This window comes from Stegostoma tigrinum, chromosome 25, assembly GCF_030684315.1.
Source record: "Stegostoma tigrinum isolate sSteTig4 chromosome 25, sSteTig4.hap1, whole genome shotgun sequence".
NCBI lineage: Eukaryota > Metazoa > Chordata > Chondrichthyes > Orectolobiformes > Stegostomatidae > Stegostoma > Stegostoma tigrinum.
Window position 1 is genome coordinate 13,619,520 of NC_081378.1, and position 22,674 is coordinate 13,642,193.

The 22,674-nt window shown below is 42.6% G+C and overlaps 1 protein-coding gene across 7 annotated transcripts in view; it reads right to left on the reverse strand.

Annotated features, from left to right (window-relative positions):
• The window catches only part of plxna4 (plexin A4), a 658,721-nt gene that overhangs the window by 50,341 nt on the left and 585,706 nt on the right, over positions 1 to 22,674 (reverse strand). For all 7 annotated transcript variants that reach the window (XM_059654487.1, XM_059654491.1, XM_059654488.1 and 4 more), the window contains exons 23-24: positions 10,963 to 11,029; positions 7,766 to 7,912 (exon numbers count right to left, since the gene is read on the reverse strand). In XM_059654487.1, coding sequence (XP_059510470.1) covers positions 7,766 to 7,912; positions 10,963 to 11,029 — 214 coding nt within the window. The remainder of the gene's footprint in view (positions 1 to 7,765; positions 7,913 to 10,962; positions 11,030 to 22,674) is intronic.

Genomic DNA, 22,674 nt, shown 5'->3' on the forward strand with positions numbered 1-22,674 from the left:
GCACCCTTAACATCATAAAATATTACATCACACAAGTTAGTGTACAGACACACCACATAATCAAGAAGGCTTATAGGGTGCTATCCTTTACTATTAGAAGATTTGAACATGAAAGTTAGTATGTTATTCAGTTAAATCGAGCATCAGCGAGCCGACATCTCAAATACAGGACAGAGTTCAGAGAAGGTTTATTAGCTAGATAGTTGTGTTAAGTGGCTTGTCTTATGAGGAGAGTTTGAACAGACTGAGCTTGTTTCCATTGGATTTTAGAAGAGTGAGGGGTGACTTGATTGAAGCGTATAAGATCCTGAATGGTTTTGTCACAGTGGATATGAAAAATATGTTACCTCTTGTGGATCAGTTCAGAACTAGGGCATTGCTTTAAAGTTAGGACTCGACCATTTAGGTCAAATGAAAATTTCCTTTCCTCCCGGACTTTTGGAACCCCACGCTCAGAAGGCACAGGAGCTAGGTCATAAATAATATTAAGGTGCGAGTAGGTACATTCTTGTTTGACAGGCAGATCAAACGTTATGGTATAGACAGGAATGTAGAATTTGGAACACAAGCCATTGCAGTGACCTTATTAAATGGCAAAGCACATTCAAAGGGCCGTACAGCCTACTTTGGCTCCTATTTCATATGTTTGCATTAGTAAATAAAATCTGACACCAGTAGGGGTGGTCGGGCAGGTAACTGAATTTTGCATTGAAGAGGTAGTATTTTAAGGAGTAGACTACGGAGAGGAATGGGTAAAGACATGGGGAGGTTAAGGCAGGGGGCTCCAGAGATTGGAGTCCAGGCTGCCAATGGCACACCAGGGAAAATCAGGAGGTTTAAACATTTTTCATTGGGGGGGACGGGGTTTGGGGGGGGGGGTGGAATACAGCAATCTCGAGATTTGTTGTGTTGAAGGAGATTCGAGATACAGAATGGCAGAACCATGGGAAGATTTTGAAAAAAACTGAAAGAAATTTCAAAACTGAACCATTTCCCAACCAGGAAGCAACACAGATCAGTGAGCAAAGTGAGGTGCAGTGGACAGTTAGGACAAGAGCAGCAGAATTGTTGAGTGAGGGGTCATCAAAGGAGATTGAAACAAAAACGGGTACAAATTGGCAACAGGGTTATAAGACTATGTGACATCAGAGCAGAATTATGCCATTAAAACCGACTGAGTCTGCTCTGCCATTTGATCATGGCTTACATGTTTGATATGTAATATATTCTGATATGTAACTCTTGGCCCCCTTACCAATCAAGAACCTATCTATCTCAGTCTTAAAGACACACAATAACTTGGCCTCCACAATCTTCTAAGCCAATGAGTTCCACAGGTTCACCACTCTCTAGCTGAAGAAATTCCTCCCTGTCTTAGTTCCAAAGGGTGGTCCCTTCTCTCCGAGGCTGTGTTCCGGGTCCTAGTTTGTCCTACCAGTGAAAACATCTTCTCCCTGGCCACTCTATCCAGGGCCTCTCAGTATTCTGTAAGTTTCTGTCAGATTCCCCCTCGTCCTTCTAAATTCCATTGAGGACAGACCCAGAGTCTTCAATTCGCACAACAAAGCGTGCATATACATAAGAAGGTTACTATTTTGTTGGGTCATGGTGCAGTTAAAATAGTCTGTGTCCAAAACTTTCAACTGTCTTTTCTCCTCCGGATGCTAACTCACCTGCTCCGCGCTCCCAGCACTTCCTAATTTTTACTTCATTAAACCATGCAGGTGAGATTTGCATGCTTCAATCTTTACATTTCACCTGATTCAAAGGCATCCAAAAGTGAGATTATTTGATTTGAATAAACTGCAGGAGTAGCCTTGCACGAGACAAGTTAAACTGAGCAGTTCACTCATCCATAGCACTGTTGGGTAGCAGAGCAGTAAATTCTGATATCAGATTATCACAATCTTCCATCTGTAATTCCTGACAATTCCTGCAGTTGTCTAAATTATTAAAACAAGGTACAGTTAATTTGGGAGACTACAAGGTGAGTCTAATTTAAGAGATTCGTCCCTTCCATCCTTTCCTTCTCCCCTCCAGCCCTACCAACACTGCCTCAAACCTACTAATCCTTCACGACAGTCCTGCATACTCCAAAAATTCAAAATTACTTTTCGGCAAGCAAACACAGGGGAACAAGCATTGGAGGGTGGACAAAAGGCAATGTGGTGGCTCATTGATTAACACTGCTGCCTCAGGGTGCCAGGGACCTGGGTTCAATTCCCCTTGTGGATGACTGTCTGTGCGGAGTTTGCACATTCTCCCTAATGTCTGGTTTCCTCCGGTTCCCTCCCACATACCAAAGATGCACGAGGTTAGGTAAACTGGCCACACCAAATTGCCCATAGTGTCCAGGGATGTGCAGGCTAGGTGGAATAGCCATGGGAAATGCAGGGTTACAGGGATAGGGTAGATGCATGGACCTGGGTGGGATGCTCTTTGGAGGGTCAGTGTGAACTCAATGGGTCAAACAGCCTGCTTTCACACGGTAGGGGTTCTATAAAATAGCATTTCTGAACACCTAGGGTTATTAAATTAACAGAGGTGGGGGGAAAAGCTGTCTGCCTGTCATAAAGAAACCAAACTATTTCATTGTGGAGTTTGCATGAATCATCAGTCAAACAACTTGGTCCACTTGGGCCAACACAGTAAAGAATCAGTGGGCAAGGAGAGAACATCTCAGTCAAGCTCTACCCACAAAGATTTTGCAGGGAGACCCGGAGACCAGGACTTGGGAACATTGGCCCGATATTGTCCCTTCATTGCTCTGAAGCATTAAAAACAACTGTTGGAATGTATTAGCTCAATAAAGATCAAAGGATCAAACTCAGGTAGATCCTGCTTTATTGGTTGAGCCATGAATGGAAGTCCATCGCTTCCTCTTACATTTCTTCCCAGACTCTCGCTCTTTGCTGGTTTTGGTTTTCCCATCTCTCATCCCAGTTTTGGAAATCTGGGTTACCAACTCATCAGGAATCTTAGATTCTCCAGGAATAAAATTAATTCCTTGGTCAGTGCTCCAAACCATATCAGAGAAACCAATCAAAGAATGGAGTTGATTTTTTAAAAAGGCAACATCTTCATGCTTTTCATTTTTGCATATTTTTGCCACAATCATGAATAATCATGTGTTAGAATCAAGAATCATCTAATCAGATGATAAAGAGCTTTATTATCTTCTTATTAACCAAAAAAAAATGCTCCGAGTTGGATATGTTGGGTGACCAATGTTAATACTAAAGGGAGGGGAATAACTGAAGGAAGGTGGGATCAACCTTCAGAATATATCCAACATTACCAATCCTACTTCCAAAACTGTCCTGCAAGTGAACTCTTATGTAAGGCCAGCCAAGCCCCATTGATGGCTTTCAGTGGCGTGAGAATTTGTCATTGTATTTTATTTCATTCACTAGGACTCCAATTTCTTGTTCAATTTGAAATGTAATCAGCCCAAGAGGGTGAACATTCAGTGGATTACCGTATCCTTGAAACTGTCATGTTTCTTTCCTTAATTATTTATACAGGCTACAAATAAATTACCAGGTCATTTGCAGGTCTCTTATCCAGTGAAGTCCCTGTTAAAACATTTGTAGCATCAGTGATCCTCCATGCAACACTATCATACAACTGGTTGTCCAGTTGGCGATTGCATGAACCACAAAATGTAGTTAAAAATGCGCAATTCTTTCTTTCTAAATACGAAGTTCTTGATCTCAGCATATCCCAAAATGTTTTACAGTAAATGAACTATGCTTGAAGTCTAGTCACTGCTGTAACGTCAGGAACACAGCAGCAAGTTTGGGCACAGAACTGACATAATGACTAGATAATGGGAACTGCAGATGCTGGAGAATCCAAGATAATAAAGTGTGAAGCTGGATGAACACAGGAGGCCAAGCAGCATCTCAGGAGCACAAAAGCTGACGATACGGGCCTAGACCTTCATCAGAGAGGGGGATGGGGTGAGGGTTCTTGAATAAATAGGAAGAGAGGGGGAGGCGGACCAAAGATGGAGAGAAAAGGAGATGGGTGGAGAGGAGAGTATAGGTGGGGAGGTAGGGAGGGGATAGGTCAGTCCAGGGAAGATGGACAGGTCAAGGAGGTGGCATGAGGTTAGTAGGTAGAAAATGGAGGTGCGGCTTGGGGTGGGAGGAAGGGATGGGTGAGAGGAAGAACAGATTAGGGTGGCAGAGACAGGCTGGGCTGATTTTGGGATGCAGTGGGGGGAGGGGAAGAGCTGGGCTGGTAGTGTGGTGCAGTGGGGGGAGGGGATGAACTGGGTTGGTTTTGGGATGCGGTGGGGGAAGGGGAGATTTTGAAGCTGGTGAAGTCCACATTGATACCATTGGGCTGCAGGGTTCCCAGGCGGAATATGAGTTGCTGTTCCTGCAACCTTCGGCTGGCATCATTGTGGCACTGCAGGAGGCCCATGATGGACATGTCATCTAAAGAATGGGAAGGGGAGTCGAAATGGTTCGCGACTGCGAGGTGCAGTTGTTTATTGCGAACCGAGCGGAGGTGTTCTGCAAAGCGGTCCGCAAGCCTCCACTTGGTTTCCCCAATGTAGAGGAAGCCACACCGGGAACATCCCACCTCCTCGACCAGTCCATCTTCCCTGGACTGACCTATCCCCTCCCTACTTCCCCACCTATACTCTCCTCTCTACCTATCTTCTTTTCTCTCCATCTTCGGTCCGCCTCCCCCTCTCTCCCTATTTATTCCAGAACCCTCACCCCATCCCCCTCTCTGATGAAGGGTCTAGGCCCGAAACGTCAGCTTTTGTGCCTGCGGTGTTCATCCAGCCTCACACTTTATTATAATGACTAGATAATCTGTTTTCACTGATGTCCTTACCCCAACCTCCGCACACCAAGCCTTGACATCATATGGAGTGCTACCTCAACCAAACCATTGTCAACAACTAACAGTCCCCATTAGCAACTATTTATCCTCCTAGACTGATCTTTACCCACTTGTTTGTCTGTTCTTGCTCTCTGATCTTCATCTCCACCTATTGTTTAGTCCTAACCGCTCCCCATTTTAAGCATGAATACTAACCCTTTCCTTGCTAAAAATAGTTCTGAAGAAGGGTTACTGGAGCCTCAACATTAACTCTGCTTTCCCTCCACAGATGCTGCCAGACCTGCTGAGTTTTCCCATCAATCCCTGTTTTTATTTCTGTTTTCATGATATTGTCTGGGATAAAGATCGGCCAGGACATGGGCCATTATTCACTTTCAGCTCTTGGTAATAGTTATCATGGAGTGCTTTGCCTCGATCTGACAGTGAAGAAGGGGTGTTGACTCAGCTTTCAGGTGACTCAGCTTTGATCCCTGGTGTTTGTACAGAGTTATCTGACTTCAGCCCATTTAACAACTTTTCTCAAGTCCATTTGAGTAAAGAACAAAGGGAGAAAGTGTCCTCTGGCCCATTGGTGGATTGTACTGGCAACTTGCCCACTTTAGTATCTGGTAGTCAATGTTTTAGATGTTAGGCCTCGATTTTGAGAACTGACTTGGCTGTTGACTGAATATAAAATGGGAAGCTAAAGCATTGCCACTGATGGACAGCCTCATTCAACTGATCTACTGTAATTTATGTACTATTGTGCACCACATCTTTTATTTTTATTCATTCACAGTATATGCTAGACCAGCATTTATTGCCCATCACTAACTGCCCAGATGGCAGTTAAAAGTCAACTGCAATGTTGTAGGTCAGACTAGGTAAGGACAACACTTTCCTTCCTATAGGGCACTACTGAATCTAATGGGCTTTTCTGATAACTGACAGTGGTTACACGATCATCCTTAGAGTCTTAATCCCAGATTTTTTTGATGAATTCAAATGCCACCATTTGCCATGGCCCCTAGAATATTACTCGAGTCTCTGGATTAATAGCCTAATGATCACACCACTAGGCCTTTGACCAATATTACACACTCATTACTGTGAGGGTTCCTGTATGGCAATATTACACGACCAGTACAGAGAATTTATCACTTAGAGCAATATTATTCCCATGTCGCAGTAGATTACTTATTGTAAATTTGGAAGCATTTGGTAAGTTAGGCTTCCATAAGTTCTGCAGATAGCCCTGCCATGACACCTTTGTACCATTTGTTCTCGGTGCTTTGTGACAGCTCAGCTGTTATCATGTCTTGGGCTGCTACAATTATGCTCCTTCCTGAATTCTATACTGGCTTAGTCCCTTGTGCATTGTGTATCTGTACTGCACACTTTGAGGGTTAATGGGATGTTGCTCTGATTTTTTTTTTAAATTTCACTCATGGCATTGCATGGCTGGCCAGAATTTATTGCCCATCCCCAACTGCCCTTTATAGTAATTCTCTTTCACTTTTCAGTAATACGGTAACTCTGCATGTACATGAAAATGTACAGTATGCTGGTCCAGTGTTTCTCTTCTGGCCCTTTTCAATTACATTTCTCTTTGCTCTGTAAGAGTAGCATCATCACTTACATTAGCATTATTAACACACTGATTTCCCCTTATTCAACTCTCTGTTCCCACACACAATTAGTGACTTCAAAAGTACTTGATTTTGTTTCTCCTTTCTGCCTCACTCATTCACTTTAATCCAATGGAGGCTACAAAGTTGCCTAATTGTATGGAGCTAGGCGATCATGGTGAGAAACGGGGTCTTATCAAAAGTGACTTGACTCTCCCTCTGCGTCAGTGGGTTCTGGCAGGAAAGCAAGCATCTTGAGTTTGGAAGAAGTATCAGAAATGGTTGGAAAAGACAGGTTATTGTTCCTGATTCTGACCCTTAATCAAGCTCTGATGACAGGAAAGGTTTCGAACGCTGATCTTTACTGGATCCCAGTGTTTCCAATGTTCTTCTGTATTTTGTTCCAGCATTTGCAATGATTTTAGAGCTTTGCTCCATCTAGCCTTGCAGAGGCAGGGGATCCAATTTATTATTATCCAATTTAAGACAGAGATAAGGAAAATTTCTTTTCTCTCTCAGAAAGTCATGAGTTTTGGAGTTCGTTTCCTCAAAAAGTGGTGTAAGCAGAGTTTTTAAATTGTTAATGAGGTAGAGGCAGATAGATTTAAGCAAGGGGGTGAAAGATTATTGATGGTAGATTTTAAATTAGATTTGAGATTACGATCTGATCAGCCATGAAATTAATGAATGGCTCAGCAAGCTGGAGAAACCAAAATGGCCTATTCTAGTTCCTCATTTTGAACTTTCTTGTTGAACAGTGCACATTCGGTTTGCGGTGAGAACGGTACCGATCGCAGTCTGAACGTCTTTGTGGTGGAACTGTTGCCAGCGTTGACAGCAGCGGCTCACGCAATGGTTGATTGCAAAGACTACGGTGAGCCAAACTCTGTTGGAATTACGCCTTCAACACTCCTTAATCCCACCCCTCAAGGCCAGAAGGAATGTAAAATAAAATGAAGCGAGCGCACACATTGCCACCACCCGCAGCGATTCTGCTGGAGGGGGAGAGCTATTCTGACTGCCAGCATAAGCTTCTTGGGCCAATTGCACACCTCTACTTGGCACACTGACAGCTCCACAGTGGAAGAGCTTCACTGCTGCTCAGCAGCATGGAGGCAATTAACACCAGGCCATATTTGCAGACACCCCATCTCAACAGGAATACACTGTTCCTGTGAGCTGCACAAGTTAACCCAATTATCCCCTGACCCATTCACACTCTCCCCTACACGCCCCCCCACCCATCAAAATCCCCCACCTTTGTATCTCGTTTCATGCCCAGATTCTGAACTTACCAGTGTTTTGTAATCTATCTGCTGCCTGATGAGCTTGTCCTCGCTGAGGGAGTACCGGGCCTCTCCAGTGATTGAGTCAATCGGCCCCTTCTCCATCTGCTGCTTGATGGCACAGAACAGCATGAACAAAGGCTCACCTGCACATTCCTGAACAATGGGACAAAATGAAAGATGCAAGTGTTAATGCAGCCTCATCTTCAGGACAACCATTACAGGAGTCAATGCAGAGAAATGAAGAACAGTATAATCCATCCAGACCCATCTAAAACCCACCCTTACACCCAGACCCTCCCCCATATCCTGACCCACACCCAGAACCTCAACCTGCCTCTCACCTGCGCACAGACCCTCACCCGCGCACAGACCCTCCTCCAGACCCTCATCCGCACACAGACCCTCCTTCAGCTCCTCACCCATCCAGTCCCTTGCTCGCAATGTAGCTCCTCACCCACAATCTGGCCCTTTATTCATGCTTAGCCCCGCATCCACAATCTGGCCCCTCACTCACACTCCGCCCTGCACACACACCCACACCGCACACCAGCTACAAATGGTTTAGGCACAGTGCCACTGTGGGAAAGGAATGAACAAGCTTCCCGCTCCCAATCTCACTCAGCCGCTGGACACAGTCCTAAAGCCTGTTCATACCTATCGCCAATGTCCAAAAGCAACAAAGAGAAGGCAGCTGATGCTCATGGCACCCTACTAACAACAAACTGCACTTGTATAGCAGCCTTTATAGTCACAAAACGTGCCAAGAAATCTCACCAGACCATAACCAAACAGGGTTTCAATAAATCCCATGAGGGGCCAATGATTTTTGAGAAAGGAAACTAGAAGGATGGAGAAAGACGAGCTGGTCTCTCTGTGAGTTACGCTCAGCAGGCTGAGTGTCAAGCTGTGAACAGATGACAACTCTCCAATCTTAATTGTTCCGCATTCAAAATTAAAGAGGTTCAAATGTCAACCCTGGCTGCAGAAAACAGAAGCCTTCCTGTCGCTTTGTCACCGACATCCGTTCACAAAAGTCAAATATTCCTTTAAAGTGGCCTCTTCAGATATCATCTTGACTCAGGGAAACAATTAACAATGTCCACTGTGGACTAATTCTGTACAGCTGTACCTCTCCCACTCTGACTTGATCTGAACCAATTAACAATGGAAAAGAAGAACAGAGTAAAGATTTGCAAATTATTAAGCCCCTGTCACAACATCAATATCCGAAAGTGTTTAAAAGCCAGTGTAGTTTCCTTCAATATTTGGTTCTTGGTTCCAATTCCATTTAAATAGATGGGTGTTGGATGCATCAAAATCTCACTTCCGCTCTCTGGGTGCAATGTAGAAAAGACAGCAGCCAAATTACATGCAAGATCCCTCAAACAGTAAGGTGAGAATGAACATAAAATCTATTTCAGAAAATGATATATTTCATCTGGGACCCTGGGTAGAACTGTGTCCCTGTCTTCCAAAAATTGACAACAGACTTTATGTTGGCTCGACAAAATAGACAGAAACCTCGGTTTAAATTATCATCCAAAAGTCAGCACCTCCAATACTACTGCAAATAAAGTGGCTGAATGTATAAATTACCATTATATCTATTAATCTTTAAACTTAGTCATTCCGTCTTAGTAATATGGACCACCAATCTCTATCGGTTATACAGTCCTGCTCCTTGTTTGCATGTTTGTTCCATTCCATTTTCCTTTCTGCAAGATGCTTGCTCATGTATCATGCTTAATGCACCCAATGCAAGAACTGACCGTGAATGTCAGCAGGCCAGTTGCCCCAGGTGGTATTATTTTGGAGGCCAATCCTGTTGTCAGCCAAAGTTTGTGTGTTATTTCATGTTTTTGGCAGGCAACCTTGTGTGACATTTTTATCTTCCTTAAGGCAAATGAACGTGGAGCTCAATTGCCATGAGCATTTGCTGTGCTCAGTTCAGCCAACTCAGCATGACGGAAACCTAAGGCTTTGTTTGGCTGTACACTTAGTCTACACAAGGACACAACCACATTATAGGAGTCACTTAAAATAATAAACTTGATTACTTGTAAAACCCTGTATAACTTGACACTTCCTTGTGAATCTATGTCGCCAAAGGACAACATAATTTGAGAGCATATTCATTCTGAGTACATGAACATCACTGGAAAGTACCCAGGCTTTATCTTTGAAAAGAGGATGGCATGTCATTTTCTCCACTTACTGTAGTGCACAGAATATAAGAGACAATGGGACCTGCAGATGCTGGAGAATCCGGGATAACAAAGTGTGGAGCTGGATGAACACAGCAGTCCAAGCAGCACCTTAGGAGTATAAGTTCTGTTAGGTAAGGAGTTCCAGGATATGACCCAGTAAGGTATCACTCAGATACATCCAAGTCAGGATGATGTATGACTTGGGTTGGAGGGGCTGTGGAGAACCACTGAATCCCTACAGCGTGGAAGAAAGCCACCCGACCCATTAAGCCTACACCAACCCTCTGAAGAGCATCCGACCACCCCCCACTTGATCCCTGTGGCCCAGCAATTCCCATGGCCAATCCATCTGGCCTGCACATACCTAGTCAGTATGTACAATTTAGCATGGCCAACCCACCTAGCCTGAACATCTTTGGACTGTGGGAGGAAACCAGAGCACCCGGAGTAAACCCACGCAGACACGGGGAGAATGTGCAAACCCCACACAGACAGCCACTCAAGGGTGGAATCAAACCCGGGTTCCTGGGACTGCGAGGCAGCAGTGCTAACCACTGAGCCAGAAGGTGCTGGTTCCTGTTAATGAACTACTCCTTGTCATTCTAGGTGGTAGAGCTTGTGTGTTCAGTAAGCACAGATGAAAGGGGCTTGGCGAGTTGCTATAGTGGGTTTTGTAGATAGCACACCCTGCTACCGCTGTGCACTGGTGTTGGAAGAAGTGAATATTTAAGGTTTATGCTCCTTGAATATAAAATCACAAAAAAAAGAAAACAGCATAGTAAAGATACATAACCTGCAATTTAGAAAAGAATAGCGACAGATGGCACTTGGTTAATTAGTTTATCTTGAAGCTGCATGATTTTTTTTTAAGAAATCAAGCGTTATTTCCATTTGCTTCGTCTCAGAGTAATATTCAGGCTGCAGCTCATGGAATAAAGGGAAGGGGGGGAGAAAAGGGGGAAAGCAGACTGAGGAGAGATCATTTTATAACCTTACCTTCAGAAATTTGTACAGGAGGAATGTAAACCAGTTGGTGAGCATCTTTTCTGCCACAGATTCAGTCCTAGAATGAAAAAAAAGAAAGAAGATTTTAAAACTCATTCTTAGGCAAGTTTTATCAAATTACAAGTAGGGAACAATGTCGAGGCTGCCACATTGATAACACATTGGGAGCTGAAAGCAGTCACAAGACAATGCAATCATCAAGGGCAAGTGACTACAAGAACAGAGACTTGCATTTATATAGCACCTTTAATGGCGTAAAATGTCTTGAGGCAATTCACAAGAAAGTTAACAGATAGGCAAACCCCTTACCCAGCTAATCTGATATCTCCTGCTGTGATTCAGCACCAATTTGTGACTGATTTTCCACATGTTAAGAATCCTGAGACCTGGTGCTAAGAAAACTATATACACACAGGTTATTGTTGTTGATGTGTTCTTTCAGTCTCAGCAAGCAGGGGCTTTGGGGGCAGCCCTGTGCCTAGTCGATGAGGGCTTGTGGTACTCTGTCCAATAGGTTAAAGAAGAAAACTTACTCGCTTGTCCTCTAAAAATCAGAAGTGTTGAAAATCTCAGCAAGAGATATTATCCCGTTTCCTATTAATTCATTCAGTTTCAAGAAAACCAGTGAAGCATGTTTCATGAATAGTTGAAAATTTCCAAGGTAAGATTGTTCTCATCGTAAAGTCACAGAGGGAAAATGATCTTTCACTTGCATTTTCCACTTGTGCCTGTGGATATTTGCCTGGATCCCAGTGGGTTTATTTTTATTTATTCATGGAAATTGGCCATTGCTGTTTAGGACAGCATTTACTACCTATCCCTAATTGTCCAGAGAGCAGTTAAAGGTCAACCACATTGTTGAGGGTCTGTAAGTGCACTTTTTGGGCAGGATTCAGTGTCCTGGTTGATATTTTCAGCCCAGAGGTGAAATGGTACTCCCCTCCTGGGACTCAGCTGGTCTTGATTGGTGCAAACCCATTGGAAAGAAAAGCAGGGGCTTTGAGACCTGAAAAGCTTGATTCCAGCCTGGGCAGTGTGTATTCTTGAAAATTATTTCACGGGATCTGGGCTTCACAGGCTACGCAAACATTTACCACCCGACTTCAAACACCCCTGGGAAAGTGGAAGTGAGCTGCTGCTTGAACCACTGTAGCCCACATTGTGTAGGCACTCCTACAGTACTGCTAGGGAAGGAGTTCCATGATTTTGATCCTACGACAGTGAGGAAATGGTCTACATAGTTCAAAGGCAGGATGGTTTGTGGCTTGGAGAGGAACTTGCAGATGTTGCTGTTTTTAATCTCTCTGTTGCCTTTGTCGCGTCTGGTGGAGGCTGTGCATTTCACAGAAGTTCTCAATGGAGCCTTGGTGAGTTAATGCAGTGTATCTTGTCAATGATGCACATAGCTGCATAGTGCATTGTGGTGAATATTCAATGTGATACCAAACAATTGGGCTGCTTTGTCCCGTCTAGTGTCAAGCTTCTTGTGTATCATTGGAGTTGCATCCTCCCAGTCAAGTGGGGAATATTCCATCAAACTTCTGATGTACACCTTGTAGATGGTAGGTGGATACTGCGAGTCAGGAGGTGAGTTACATGCTGAAGAATTCCTCGCTTCTGACCTGCTCCTGTAGCCACAAAATGTATATAGCTGGCCCAGTTCAGTTTCTAGTTAATGATAACCCCACTGTTGACAGTGAGTTCAGCAATAAAAATACTGTTGAGTACCAAGGGAGGACGGTTATACTCGCTCTAGTTAGAGATAGTTATTGCCTGACATTTATCTGGCCCAAATATTACATGCCACTTATCAGCCTAAGCTCTAACACTGTCCAGGAGTCTTGAAGCATGGGGACATAGACTGTTTAGCATCTGAAGAGTTGTAAATAGTACTGAGCATTCTGCAACCATCAGGGAACATTTCATTTCTGACATAATGCTTGAGGATAGAGCAGTAAAGAAGCAACTGAAGATGGTTAGATCCAAGACACTGCCCTGAGGAACTCCTGCAGTGATATCCTGGGACTGAAATGATTGATCTTGATTAACAGCAGCCATTTTCCTTTGCATGACTCCAAGCAGCAGAGAGATTTCCCCAATTCTCATTGATTCCAGTTTCACTAGGGCTCCGTGATACCACAGTCAGTCTAATGCTTCCTTGTCAAAGACAGTCACCCTCACCTGATCTCTGGCATTCTACTGTTTTGCCTATGCTTGGACCAAGGCTGTAATGAGGACAGGAGGTAAATGACCCTGGCAGTACCCAGAATGAACATCAATGAGCTGGCTATTGCTGAATGACACATGATAGCACTGTTGCCAACACCTTCCATCCCTGCTCATAATCAAAGGTAGGCTAACTGTGCAGTAATTGCTGGGTTAATTCATCCCGTATTAGTGCTCAGGGCTTACTTGAGCAATTTTCCACAATCTTAGGGAGATGTGGCTGTTACAGATGTTCTGGAATAGCTTGGCTAGGGGCTCAGGCTGGCTCTGGAGAACAAGTGTTCAGTACTATTACCAGAATGTTGTCAGGTCCCACAGATTTTGAAATCTCCAGTGTCTTCAGCCATTTCTTGATGTTACATAGAATGAACCAAATTGGCTGAAGACAGTCATCTGTAAGACTGGGGACCTCAGGAGGATGCCGAAATGGATCACCCATTTGGCACTTTTACTAAAATTGGTTGCAACTTCTTCAACCTTGTTTTTGCATGGATGAGCTCGACTGTCATGTCATTAAAAGTGTGATGTTTGTGGAGCCTGAACATCAATGAATTGTCCACTACCATTTGTAATTGGAAGTGGCAAGTCTGCAGAGCTTATATCTGAGAGATTAAGACCATAAGAAATTGGACCAGGAATAGGCCATTAGGCCCCTCAAACCTCTTGTGCCATTCACTAGGATCATGGCTAATCCAACATTCCTCACATCGACTTTCCTGCCCTTTCCCCGTAACTCTTGGTACCCCGACTGATCAAGAATCTATTTATCTCAGTCTTAAATAAGCACAAGGAGTCTGCCTGACAGCTCTCTGTGGCAAACAGTTTCAGAGACTCTCAGCCCTCTGAAAGAAGAAATTCCTCCTTGTCTCAGTCTTAAATTGGTGACCCTTTATTCTTCCCTCTGGCCCCTGACTTTCACATTAGGGGAGCCATTTCTCAGCATTTATCCTGTTGAGCAAGGAGTCCTAGATGTTTCAATGAGGCTACCTCTCATTCTTCTGAACTTCAGCAAGTACAGTCCTAACCTGGGGACTTGCTGCTCATCAGAAAATCCCTCCTTACCAGGAATTATCCTAGTGAACCTTCCCCGAGCTTCCTCCAATTAAATGCTATCTTTCCTTAAATAAAGTCACGAAAACTGCTGACAGTACTCCACCTGTGGTCTCACCAGCATTTCATACTTCAGGAGTAGAACTTCCCTACCGTTATATTCCAACCCCCTTGAAATATGGGCCACCCTTCTATTAGCCTACCTGATTACCTGTTGCCTGTGTGCCAGTTTTCTGTGTTTTGTAAATCGGTGTCCCCAAGTCCCTTTGTGTTCCAGCTTTTCCCCAAATAATACTCTATTCTTTTGTTCTTCTTTCAAAAAGGAACAACTTTGCAATTCCCCACCTTATAGTCCATTTGCCAATTTTTTGCACACTTACTTAACCTATCAATATTTCTCTGAAAACTGTTTGATCCCTCCCACAACCAGTGTTGTCTGCAAATTTAGCTACAGTACATTCACTTCCTTCCTCCAAATCATTAATATATTTTGTAAACTGTTGTGGTCCTAGCAGTGGAACCCCACCAGTGCCAACCTCAAAAAGAAACCCCCTATCCTCACGCACTGTTTCCTCTCTAACACTGTGGGTTATGACTTAGCGTTTTGTGAGGTACCTTCTTGAATGCCGATGGAAATCTAAATATAACATATCTACTGGTTCCTCTCTATCGACTCTAGTTGAGACGTCCTCAAAAGCACTCTAAAAAATAATTAAGTGTGGAGCTGGATGAACACAGCAGGCCAAGCAGCATCTCAGGAGCACAAAAGCTGATGTTTCAGGCCTAGACCCTTCATCAGAGAGGAGCAAAAGTAAAAAAAAAGGTCTCTGATGAAGGGTCTAGGCCCGAAACGTCAGCTTTTGTGCTCCTGAGATGCTGCTTGGCCTGTTGTGTTCATCCAGCTCCATACTTTGTTATCTTGGATTCTCCAGCATCTGCAGTCTGACACAATTTTAATTTCATGAAGCCATGCTGATTCTGCTTGTTTAGGTTATGATTTTCCAAATGCTCTGCTATCACCTCTTTAACAATTGATTCTAATACTTTTCCAACACTAGATGTTAGGCTAATCAGCCTATGGTTACCCACTTTTTCCCTCCCTTCCTTTTTGAATCGGGGTTTCACATTAGATGTTTTCCAAACCTCTGGTACTTCTCCAGAATCCAACAAGTTTTGGAAAACTGGAACTAATGCATCCACTATCTATGAAACTACCTCTTTAAGGATCCGAGGATGTAATGCTGTTTATATGGGATTAATTATTGCTGACTATGTCTTGCATACAAATAGCCTTGTTTTGTAGCTGCGCCAGGTCAGTACCTTATTTTTAGATATACCTGGCTTTGCTCCTGTGTGCCCTACTAGCACATTACATTGGACCAGGGTTGGTCTGCTGACTTGACGGTAACTGTAGAGTTTAGGAAACGCTAAGTAATCAGGTCACAGCTTGAAGTTGAATAGAATTGTGCTGCTGGTGGTGGCTCTTTGAATTTGTGGGATTTGTTCAAAATTTATCCAATCCAGCACACTGATAGTGCCACACAACACATTGGAGAGGGTAAAGACCGACTTTGTCCTGATAAGAACTGCACATTGCTCATTCCAACCAATACTGTTATGGACAGGTACCTATGACAGGTAGGTCTGAGGGATGAACTCATGTAGCTTTTTTTCCTGTTGGTGATTCCCTCACTGCATGCCACTGATCTCATTCAGCAACTCGTCCATAATGGAAGGGCTGTAAAATATCCATTCTCCCTGAAAGCTCTGTGACATTGCATGGAAGCAGTGGTATTATGGTAATATTGAACTAATAATCCAGAAACTAAGGATAATGTTCTGGGGATATGGGTTCAAATTGTTCCAGGGCGGGCAGCAAAATCTGAATTCAACAGAAATCTGGAATAAAAAGCTAGACTGATAGTGACCAAATAAACTCTGCTGTTTGTTATAGAAATTCATCTTGCTCACTGCTGTCTTTTAGGGAGGGATATCTACCATATTTACCTGATCTGGTCTACGTGATTCCAGACCCATAGCAACATGGCTGACTCTTAACTACCCTCAGGGCAATTGGGATCAGGCAATAAATGCTGGTCTAGCCAGAGGTGCCCACATCCCAAGAATGAGTAAAAAGAAGCGCGCTATTCTGAAAACAGTCCGCTTTCAAAGCTGCTAGCAAATCTCTCTCAGCATTTCTCATGACAAGTCAGGTGACAGACTGTTTAATAATGACAGGCATGTTAAACATTGCAACCCACAATGTACACTTCTGCTGCTATGGCAGAGCTGTGTTTAACCTGCCACGTCTCTTTAAGGTGATGGATTCTTTTGCTATAAACGTCCTCGTGTTAATTGCAGGTTAATTACTATGGGTGAGGCAGGTTTGCAGATTCTAGGCTGTTCGTCAATTTCCACTGCAGGTCAACAGGCAAATTTCCCTCCACTAAACTAATTAAAACCCAGCCGGAAATGACTGATTTTAGATCTGTATTTTTGAAATATCTTTAGCAGTTTAAAGTGTGATATTTAATGGTGCTGTCAACCCAAGAAATTGAAGGAGCGACAAAGATGGAGGGAATTAAAACGTTAGGTAGGCACAGAGGGAGAGAGAGAGAGAGAGTCAGATGCAGAGATAAGCAGAGAGAGATCGAGATGGACAGACAGACGGTAGAATGAGTAATTGATAGAAAGAGATGGAGAGAGAAAGCCAGAGTGAGATAAAGAGTTAGGTGCTATGGAGAGAAAGCAATTGTGAGACAGATAAATAGACAAGAGAGGAAAATAAAGAAAGATAGGGAGATACTGAGAAAAGCAGACAGATTTGTGCCAGTCTATGTGCATCCACTGTTCATGGTTCCTTTAATGGGGTTGATTGTGTGGTGGTTACATTAGTGAACAATAATCCAAAGGCCTGGCAGCATTAGTTCAATTCCCATCACAGCAACCAGGAATTTAAATTCAGTCAATTTTAAAAAGCTCGTCTCTGTCATCACGACTGTGGAAATACCAGCACGAAAATCCATCTGGTTCACCAAAGTCCTTTGGAGATGAAAAACCTGCTGTTCTCACCCGGTCTGGCTGATATGTGATTCCCAGCCCACAGCAATGTGGTTGAGATATATTCGCCCTGTAGCCCCATTGCATTCAGGTTTGTGCCTCAGCATCAATGTCTGAAGGGAAATGAGGGAACAGATAAAAGAAATTTGGTTTGTTCGTGATGCTTTCATTACGTGAATGGATAAAAACAGCAAGGCAGCCAAGCGAATGCAGTGAGGTCAGGTCACCCACCCCTTGACCCTTCCGACTATTCCATCATTAACATGAGCAGGAACAATATGGTCTACCATTTGGGCATGGAGAAAGCTCACCCCCTTCACAAATAAAAGGTCTATTTTGCCTTAATACTGAGTAAACTATGGCAACCTGGACCCCAATACCTATGGGACCCTCAGAGCTTACTCACCAAAGGCCCCTCAAAGGCAAAATCATCTTGACAATATGGCGCTGTGACACCAGAACATTTCTAATTATTTCATTACTAACAACATAATTTTAAGCTTCTTGAAGACTGACCTGTACAATTACATCCTGTCAGAATCCCTAACAGTAGGTGCAAGTCATTCCACTGCAAGTGTGACTTCCAATTAAAATATGGAGTGAATTGCATTTTAATGCAGTCACAAAAACAAGCCTGTCTTACAGTATTAATTAAATCGAGCTTATATCAATGCCATTGACTGTTCACTATCTCCCAGTCTCTTGGCAGACGAGAAGCAAGCTTGAGAGTCAAATGAGTCTTTGTTTAAGTTAACACAAAGTATTAAGCTATCTATTTTGATTCACAAATAGTCCTTAAAGCTATTATTTTATGTACTGTCCTCCTCTAGCCTGGGTTTTCTCAGGAGAAGGTTACCTCACAGCCTTTTTTTGTCTCAGAAACTGTTTCACAGTTACCCAGATGTTGCCCATCTTTTTGATTATGGTATGCTTATCCCTGTCCACATCTGAAATGTGCACTTGCCAGCAAGTGTCCCTGAAAGGATGAAAGGGACTTACATTTCTCCAGAAACTTTCATGACCTCAGTTAGTATTAGACAGGGAATATGTTCAGTGCTCAGTGGCATGTGGGCTTTGGTCTGTGTGTCTGAAAGGGTTTGATGATTAACTTGTAAGCATTTCTGTAGCCATGGTGATTTTGATTTAAAATAGTGAGAGACATCCTGGTATGTAATAGGGTTTTATTTTCATTGGGAGAGTTTTTACAAGCAAACAAAATAAACTGTTGCGCATTAAGCTTATAGTTTAAAAGGCCAGAGATTGATTTATTTTCTTCTAATTAGGGGAAACACGCATAACTTGGGGAAAGAAAACTTTTAGGCTTAGGCAGACATTTTAACTGAAACTGGATATGGGAAGTAGTTACTCCTAAAGAAAGGCGATAGTTTAGAGCCGTTAAGAAATAGCTACCCTGTGGAAAATATTACTTTAGAGCTCCAAACCGGAAATGTTTAGTTCAAACCCAAAGGGGTTATCAGAAGCTGAGAAAGTATAAGCTTGACTGTTTGAAGATTCAAGGAAGAGGTGGAGAATTGAAGCCGCAGCTAAATTAAACCTTGATAGAAAAGAAAATTTTCTCTAATGTCAACACTGTAAAGAAGTGCTGTTAGGATTAATTGTATTTTACTATGTGTGTCAAAATCTTTAAACTTGTACATAAATAGTTTGGTTTATTCTGTTTTATCTTCATTTCTTTTGTTTAAACTTCTGTTGCATTGTTAAAATCAAATTTGTAACATTGTATGCTTATGCTTCAGTGAAAGACAGCCTCTTCAGAACAATAAAAGAACAAACTATGTTCTAACTGTGGTCTTACTTGTCCAATAATATCAGTTGATATAATGACATTACAGCATCTTTATCCACTAATCAAATCAACATATCCGCATATTCCATTCTCCCTCTGGAGTTTATCTAACCTTCCTTTAAATACATCTATATAGTCACCTCAGCTACTCCCTCTGTTAACAAGTTCCCTTCCTAACCATGATCAAGTTTCTACTGATTTTCCAGTTGGATTTATTAGTGAATGTTGTACATTTCATAGCCCCTGGCTCCGGTCTCAGCTACAAATGGAAACAACATACATGTTCCCCATTCAGAGAACAGAGGAGGTAGACTGGTTGAATATTTTTAAGGCAGAGGGAGATGGATTGTTGGCTAACGAGGGAGTTAATGGTAAGCAGAGTTAAGTGGGCCTGTGGGGTATGGCTACGAGTTGACCGGCAATGACGTTACTGAATGGCGGAGTAGGCACAAAGGTTAAAATGGCCTGCTCCTGTTCCTAACCTACACAGTAGTAACCTGTCCAATCTTTCCTTTTAGTTTCAACCTTACTTTTAATATCATTCTAACAATTTTCTTTTTGCACCTGTTCCAATATCCTTTTGCAATATGGAGACCAGACTCAATTACAAAACTGCAGTTATGGGTTTATCACCTTTCTACACACACCACTTCAGTGGGATTTCAGAAGCTGGTCAGAGCCTGTGTCTCAGACATGAGCTGAGAGAGGGAGGGGGGAAGAATATCAAGTGGGTAAAATAAAAAAAAGTCAACTGAAGCACCTGCAGCCCAAACCCATTCATGAGGCAAATGAAATAACCTATTTCTTAAATGGTAAATCAACTGCATCCTTTGCTTTCAATCAGGCAACAAGAGCTAGTAAATATTGGTGATATACAAAAAGTACCGTGTTAAAAACAATGCCAGTATATGTGTTACATAGAATGTATGCCAAGGAAAGAGATCAGTCAGCCTAAATGATCTATGCTTGCGATTTGCTCCACAGGAATTTGTCCCTTTATGACAGACCCTTTCACAACACAAATAAAAGCAAAATGCTGTGGAAGCTGGAAATCTGAAACAAATACAGAAAACACTGGAGAACTCAGCAGATCTGGCAGCATCTGATGAAGTCCAACCGGACTTGAAACATTAACTCTGTTACTCTCGCCACAGTTGCTGGGAGAGCTGCCGAGTTTCTCCAGCATTCTGTGTGTTTGTTCCTTATCACAAAACAACTTGCTATCAATTTCTCTTTTTCATGTTTATCAAACCTTCCCTACACCTAAGCATTTATCTCAACCACCCTTGATGGTAGCAATCTCCACATTCTAACCACCTTTTTGGTGAAAGACATTTCTCCTTTATTGAATTTACATGTAACTATTCATGGTATGTGTATTGACTGCAATGAAAGCCAGGTGAATCTCATTGATTGAGATCCTGGATGGGATTGTTAACCTGGGCCAATCAGGGAGCCCTGGCTCACAGATCCAAACAGGAAAATCAGAGATTCTCAATTCTAGGGACTGACTTTGAGCCAGCTGGTCAAGGCCTATGTACTGTGCACATGAAAATAAAGGGAGACTTTGTGACAGGATACTGGCCTCCTTGCAGTTATTTCGGCATGTGACTTTGCTGCCCATATATGTGGAAATATCTTCCATACAGTTATACCACCCAATGATTTCATAACATTATAAACACTTACAGCTGGAAGCATGTGCTCATCTGCTGGCTGTGGCTCAGTTAGTGCATTTTTCTATATAAAATGGAAGATTGTGGGCTCAAGACCCACTCCAGAGTTTCAGCATTGATATCAAACTGATCCGCCAGTGACAGAGAGCTCTGCACCCCTGAGGGTGCTGATTTTGCATGAGGCATTAAACCAAGGCTCCCTCTCACGTGGACGGAAATTATCAGTAGAAATGATTTCAAAGACCACCAGGGCAGTTATCCCTGGGCTCCCAAACCATATTCTTCAAATGGCATCACAGATAAACAGAATATTTGACCCTTATAACATTACCATTCATGGAAGCTTGCTATGCATAAATTGGCTGGTGTACTTCCTAGATTACAACAATGAAGTACTTCAAGAGTAGTGAGAGAGAGTTTTGTGATGCCCAGTGATCAGAAATGGATGTATAAAATGCAAGTCTGACTGGATGTGTGTATTAAGTAGCCTCCAATGGTGATGGAATGAAATAGAAATTTGGAGATGACTTTAATTGATAGATTTGGACAAAGACAACTACCACACTTGGTGTGTGTTCAACCACTGAAGGTGACCCAATCCCACCTTTCTCAGGACAACTCAGGGATGGGTGATAAATCTGCTCCTGCCAGCACTGTCTATGTTGCAGCTAGAGTAACCAGACAGCAAAGGATAAAACTGGAATCTATTCCTTGTAGGCTTAGAGGGTTTTCATTTCCAGAGATGCATATTATGCATTATGCACTTTCAAACAGAACCACAGGTGAATCTCGAGTTAATGCCTACCAGCTCAATTCAATCATACACCCAATTAATTATCCACATCTATCGTTAAGTTGTCTAACCTTGTAAAGAAGATGAGTGACAGCGACGCCCAAATGCAATCTATGTTCTGCATGATTTTAATCAGCAATACAGTGTTTCGGTAACAAATGTGACAGGGGTGCACGGGGAGAAGAGATTAGGAGTGGCAAATTATCAATAGGCTTACTGGTGACAGAACTTAACTTAAACTTATTACATTTAATGAGATGATGGTCATACAAGAATCACAAAGTTATCACTCATAAGCTGTGAAATATTAAGGCTGAAGATGTAATTACTGCTGAAATAGTATGTTGAAGGTGTTGCTTTTAATTAATACCAATCCTTCTATCACCAGGAGAGTTTATCCTCCTAATATATATAGGCTTCTATCAATTTGACTCAGTGGTATCTCTCTCGTCATTGTTTCAGACATGCAAGGTTCAATCCTCACACCAGGGCTTCAAATACATAAGCTACTCAAATACAAAGTTATTATTATCACTGCATTATTGGAAGTGCCATCCTTCAGAAACCCAAGCCCTTTCCTATTCAGCTGTGGGTTAAAACTCTCTGGAACATTTTGAAGAAGGTGACAGTGTCCTGGCTAAATTTACGATTGATCAATGTTTCCAAATCAAAGTCATAAAATAGCCGTTCATTTCAGTGCTGTTTGTAGAATGGTACGTTGCATAAAACAGTGGCCACATCTCCCTCATGATAACTGCGACTGCACCAGGAGAAAAATATGATTCACTGAAGTGCTTCAGGTTGCATTTTTGTTGCGTGATAAGGCACTTAAATAAACACAGGTTGGGTATTTCCTTCCAGGTGTGTTTATCCAGTTTACAGAGATATTGAATGGAGGTTTGTGGATTAATTAAATGGGATTCAGATGTTAAGAGGCGCGTAAGTTGATGCTGAAGCTCACACAGAGGTGAATGTTCGTCTTCAGTACAGAGTGGAAATTGATCCTTATTTTAACAAGACACCTTCTCTAACAAACGGTGAGGGAAGTGATTGTGAAGCTAATTCAGTTTGGGAGACAGCAGGTTCCCCAG